Here is a 5,546-nt window from a genome sequence, read left to right as displayed (position 1 = left end):
TAGAGCGCTTCGCTCTCAGACTGCGGGCTTACTTGTAGTTCCTAGGGTTTGTAAGAGTAGAATGGGAGGCAGAGCCTTTAGCTTTCAGGCTCCTCTCCTGTGGAATCAACTCCCAATTCAGATCAGGGAGACAGATACCCTCTCTACTTTTAAGATTAGGCTTAAAACTTTCCTTTTCGCTAAGGCTTATAGTTAGGGCTGGATCGGGTGACCCTGGACCATCCCTTGGTTATGTTGCTTTAGACGTAGACTGTGGGGGGGTTCCCATGATGCACTGTTTCTTTCTTTTTTTGCTCCGTATGCATCACTCTGCATTTAATCATTAGTGATCGATCTTTGCCCCCCTTCTCGGCATGTCTTTTTCCTGGTTCTTTCCCTCAGCCCCAACCAGTCTCAGCAGAAGACTGTCCCTCCCTGAGCCTGGTTCTGCTGGAGGTTTCTTCCTGTTAAAAGGGAGTTTTTCCTTCCCACTGTGGCCAAGTGCTTGCTCATAGGGGGTCGTTTTGACCGTTGGGGTTTTTCATGGTTATTGTATGGCCTTGCCTTGCAATATGGAGCGCCTTGGGGCAACTGTTTGTTGTGATCTGGCGCTATATAAGAAATAAGTTGATTGATTGATTGAAAGGGGATCTGGTTAAATTAGCTACTTAACCAGTCACAAACCTTGTGAGTCAGTTGTGCTTTGATTGTCCAGCCACGATTTGTGTGAGCTGAGATTCTGATGTTACAATTTCAATTCAGTTTCAATTTATTAATTTATATAGCACCAACTCACGACAAAGTCGCCTCAAGGTGCTTCACACAATACACAACACCACAAATTAATCTAAAATCAAAATTAAAAGCAAGAAAAGCACAATAAAAAGATAAAACACAGTAGAATAAAAAGAAACTACAAAGCAAGCACAAACAGATTAAATTAATAAGACAGATAAGACTGAACATTTCAACTCAAACCTGAAAAATCTGATTTCATACAACATGCTCATCAGCTAATTCAAAATTTTCGAAACAGTCTGTATTGCACTTTACCAGTTAATTCTATCTGTTAAGTTCCCTCGTGGACTTTCACAACCCTCCATGATCAATCACATGCACCTCAGGTTGTTCCTCCTCTGCTTCACTTTCCTCACTTGTGGCTGACGATGCTGCGGGCAATCAGCTCTTTCATGATCTCATTGGTGCCACCATAGATGGGCTGAACACGGGAGTCCACGAATGCCTTAGCGATGGGATATTCCCACATGGAGCCCCAACCTCCATGGAGCTGTAGGCACTGAGTGGCAACCTTGTTCTGGAGTTCAGAGGCCCAGAACTTGGCCATGGAGGCAGTGGAGCTGTCGAGTCGTTTCTCAGAGTGGAGCTGAAGACAGTTATCTACGAAGCTTCTGCCCACACAGATCTCAGTCTTTAGCTCAGCTAGCTTGTGCTGCACAGTCTGTAGGTCAGCAGTGGTCTTGCCAAAAGCCTTCCTCTGCAAAACGTAGTTCCTGGTTTCCTCAAACATGAACTCAGAGCTCGCTATGGCTACGTCACCAATCACCAGACGCTCCTGTGACAGTTCTTGCATCAGATAGTAGAATCCCTTGTTGGGTTCCCCCAGCAGGGCGTCAGCTGGGAGCCGTACATCTTCAAAAAACAACTCAGCTGTATCCTGTGCCTTCAGGCCAATCTTCTCCAGCTTGTGTCCCTTGTGGAAGCCCTTCATGCCGGCCTCCACCAAAAACAGACTGATGCCATGTGCTGCAGATTTGGCATCACAGTCTGTGACAGCCACAACCACCACAACATCAAACAGCCAACCATTTGTTATGAAAACCTTGTTGCCATTGAGGATCCAGTCACTGCCGTCCTTTTTGGCATACGTCCTCACACCCTGAAGATCACTGCCTACTCCTGGCTCTGTCATGGTAATGGCTGAGATGCATTTCCCAGCAATCATCTTGGGAATGAAGCGGTCGATCTGTTCATTGGTGCCATAGTTGACGATGTAAGGCATGATGATATCAGAGTGCACCATGATTCCTGGACCTGTGCAGTTGCAATACGCCAGCTCCTCACACACGACAGCAGCAGAAAACAGGTCACCTCCAATGCCACCGTGCTCCTCTGGTGTCATTATTCCCAGCAGGCCTTGTTGCCCGGGCTTCTCCCAGAACTCTCTGCTGACCTGACCCGACTTCTCCCACTCGTTGTGGTATGGAAGCGCCTCTTCTTGGAAGAAGCGCTGGACATTTTGTCTGAAACGATCATGGTCCTCAGTGAAAATGTGACGGGTACCGATGTCCCTCAGGGTCTTGGCGGTGGAGGGCTCGGGACGAACCGAGCGGACAGGCTGACCATGACGATCAGCTTCTGCATGCTTTAACCTGATGGCCACAGTGGAGAAAATGTGAACACGACCGCAAACATTTTTCAGCCCCAAACTCGCTGAGACAAACTTTTTAACAAACATTCTCAAGAAAAAACACAAACAAAACCAAAAGGACAGCCGCCTCTTCTACTTCTGTCAGTCAGGTTAAACGGCCATTGGCATCGCACAAATACCGCTTCCCGCTCTGATGTTAACTGATGTTACACTGCCTATATTCCAGAAAGGATTGCCAGTGATTGCTTCCCTGACCAGGAGACATCCTGATCAAAAGCTTGTTTGAGAGAAAAGGAAGGGGGACGCCCCTGTCCACCATCTTGTGCTTAAGAGCACTGTTCAAAGGACCGCCATGTCCACCATTTTGTGAAAAAGCAAGCACGTTTTTAAGAATTTATTGTTGTGGTGTGGAAAAGTTTGAAGAGCAGGCGTTGCCTGCTTCAAACCCCCTCTGTGTGCGATTTACATCAGAACACGCCGACGTCACGATGCTATCAACAGCTTGACGCGCCGCCGTCAACCTGCGCTACGTCACACGCTCGATGGAAACAGTTGCCATCTTGGAGCGCCCGCTCCGAGCTGCTTAGCAGTGGTGTTGAAAATCATTACGATTTGTTTCATTAAGCATTACTTGGTGAACCAAGCTGCTTTTAATGATCACTAACTGCATGAAACCTGCATGTTAATCATTCCGTGTAATTTTGTTAAATCAATCTCAGCTGTCGGTGCTATGCTCAACAGTATGGGCCTGCTAATAGAGCGCTAACACGCCCTTGCTTCTACAGCCGTGCTAAGGGCCCCATAACCCAGATTGAACACTAATCAGCTATCGGAAAGCCAGAGGCAAGAGCGTGCTAACAGGCCATTAGCTGCTTTCAACCGGTGAGGCTCTGACAACTGAATTAACCCAGGTGCTAATCACCGCAGCTAAAGCGCCTAACCAGTTAGCCTAGCTTCTGCTAACAACCTAATAGCATGCTACACTAACCGGATAGCCTGCCGACTGCTGGTCACTAGCCTGTATTGCATGCAAATAATTTCCAGCGACTTTTGACTGTTGTCCACCGCTTAAAAGAATAACTACTATTAATTGAAACATTTATTATCAAGTTGTATCTTGCATAATAATTTTTTTGAACTCTTTTAAGTCACTTCTCCAATTCTAATTGGAAATTACTCGTTTATTCTACTGTTTTGATACTAATCAAGTGTACACACATATTTAATCATGTTTTCACAGCTAGCTAATGAACTTTATAGTTTCAATCCTGTTTAAGTAGGATTAATCAGGAAATCATTTAATCATTTTTTTGTTGTTGTTTTTATAACTCTCCACTACCTCATTAAAAGAACATCTCATTCAGGAGTGATTTACTTTTAAAGTGGAAGTGCTAAAGCTTTACTAAAGTGTAACCCATAGCAATTCTAAACAGAGAATATTGGTGTTACATCACAGTAACTAAACAAAGAAAAGTTTCTACTTGTGTGTACATAATACAACAAATAACACTCCTCAAAATTTCCTTTTGCATTCGTTTGAATTCTCCACTGCTGGTTTCACCTGCAGTTAACTCACTAATCCAGTTCACACTTCTGCAGCTGGTTCATTTGTAAATACTTTTATTATCGCTCATCTTATTATTTTGTTGTTGATTCTTTAATTGTTTTGTCTCTGGTGTGGACGCTGTCTACCCGCCACCCCAGAAAGCCAACATGGCCACGTCCAGTGACAACATACCAAGCGCTACTACTGACCTGGAAAGCCAACGTCGTAGCGACTCAGGTGAGCTTTTATAGGTGGGAGGGAACCTGTAAAAATTGTGCACTTGGTGACTGTGATGATATGTGTATTTTTTGTTGGCGCGGTACGTGAAGCGACGCCAGACGTGATTGCACAGCCGGACCCCGACAATGAGTGGCTAGTAGAGCTGGATGTGAATGGCAGTCCTGTAGAGTTTAAAATAGACACTGGCGCAGACATTACAGTAATGTCACAGACTGCTTTCAATAAACTACTGCAACGTCCACGGTTGATCAGGACTGGGCCAAAACCCCCCATTACCAGCCCAGGAGGTGAGGTGCAAACTGTGGGCAGCTTCCTCGCTTTAAGTCCATACAAGGGACAGCGCTACAAGTACTGGGTGACTGTTACCAAGGGGCCATACTCTCACAATCTACTGGGACGCAGTGTTGCCAAGAGAATGGGTCTAGTAATGAGAGTGAATGCCATTACATCTGATCTGCTTAGTGATGTGTTTGGGGACATTGGACTGTTCAAGTGTGACCCAGTGAAAATCGAATTGAAGCCCGATGCAGAGCCCTACTCCCTGGCGACGCCACGTCGCATCCCATTTCCTCTCCTTCCAAAGGTGGAAGCTGAATTGAAGCAAATGCTGTCTCTGGGCATAATCGAGGAGGTCACAGGCCCCACAGATTGGTGTGCCCCAATGGTCCCCGTTGAGAAAAAGAACAAAGAGCAAGTGAGAGTGTGCGTAGACCTAAAACGCCTGAACAGAGCGGTGCGGCGTGAGAGGTACATTTTGCCCACTCTCGAAGACATAGCTCCAAAGCTGGCTGGAGCAACAATATTCTCCACTCTCGACGCGACAAGTGGGTTCTGGCAAATCCCGTTGGAGGAGAGTAGCCGTACGCTGACAGCGCTCATCACTCCTGTGGGAAGGTTTTGTTTCCGTAGGCTGCCATTCGGGATAACGTCTGAAATCTTCCAGAGACGGATGTCCACTCTGCTTAAGGATCACGAGGGGGTGGTCGTAGTGATGAATGGGATGACATCCTTGTATATGGAGCCACAACTGAAGAGCATGATCGTCGCCTGACTGCAGTCCTACAGACTATCAGAGACAGTGGACTGAAGCTGGACAAAACCAAATGTCACTTTGGCAAACCAGAAATTCAGTACTTTGGCCACCTCATCAGCGCGAAGGGGCCGAGGCCAGACCCCAGCAAGGTGAATGCAATCACAGAGATGGCCAGTCCAACAAATGTCGAGGAGCTGCGTCAAGTCCTGGGGCTCATCAATTACGTCGGGAGGTTCCTGCCAGATCTCTCCACAAAGCTGCATCCGATCACAGACCTGCTGAAGAGAGAGAATGACTGGGTCTGGGGTGAGGCACAAGAAAGAGTGTTTCAGTGCATCAAAGCCATGTTGGTGTCAGCC

At 46.6% G+C, this 5,546-nt stretch overlaps 1 protein-coding gene across 1 annotated transcript; it reads right to left on the bottom strand.

Moving 5' to 3' along the window:
• Positions 1-812: 812 nt before the first annotated feature.
• LOC117515214 (long-chain specific acyl-CoA dehydrogenase, mitochondrial-like) lies at positions 813-2,469 on the bottom strand. Its single transcript, XM_034175691.1, has one exon. The coding sequence runs from the start codon at positions 2,453-2,455 to the stop codon at positions 1,130-1,132; it is 1,326 nt and encodes a 441-aa protein (XP_034031582.1). The 5' UTR covers positions 2,456-2,469; the 3' UTR covers positions 813-1,129.
• Between the last annotated feature and the right edge of the window lie 3,077 nt (positions 2,470-5,546).

The sequence above is a fragment of the Thalassophryne amazonica genome, chromosome 8 (assembly GCF_902500255.1).
Source record: "Thalassophryne amazonica chromosome 8, fThaAma1.1, whole genome shotgun sequence".
NCBI classification, from domain to species: Eukaryota; Metazoa; Chordata; class Actinopteri; order Batrachoidiformes; family Batrachoididae; genus Thalassophryne; species Thalassophryne amazonica.
The sequence above is the reverse complement of the archived record's forward strand: the minus strand, read 5'-3'. Positions and strand labels throughout refer to the sequence as shown.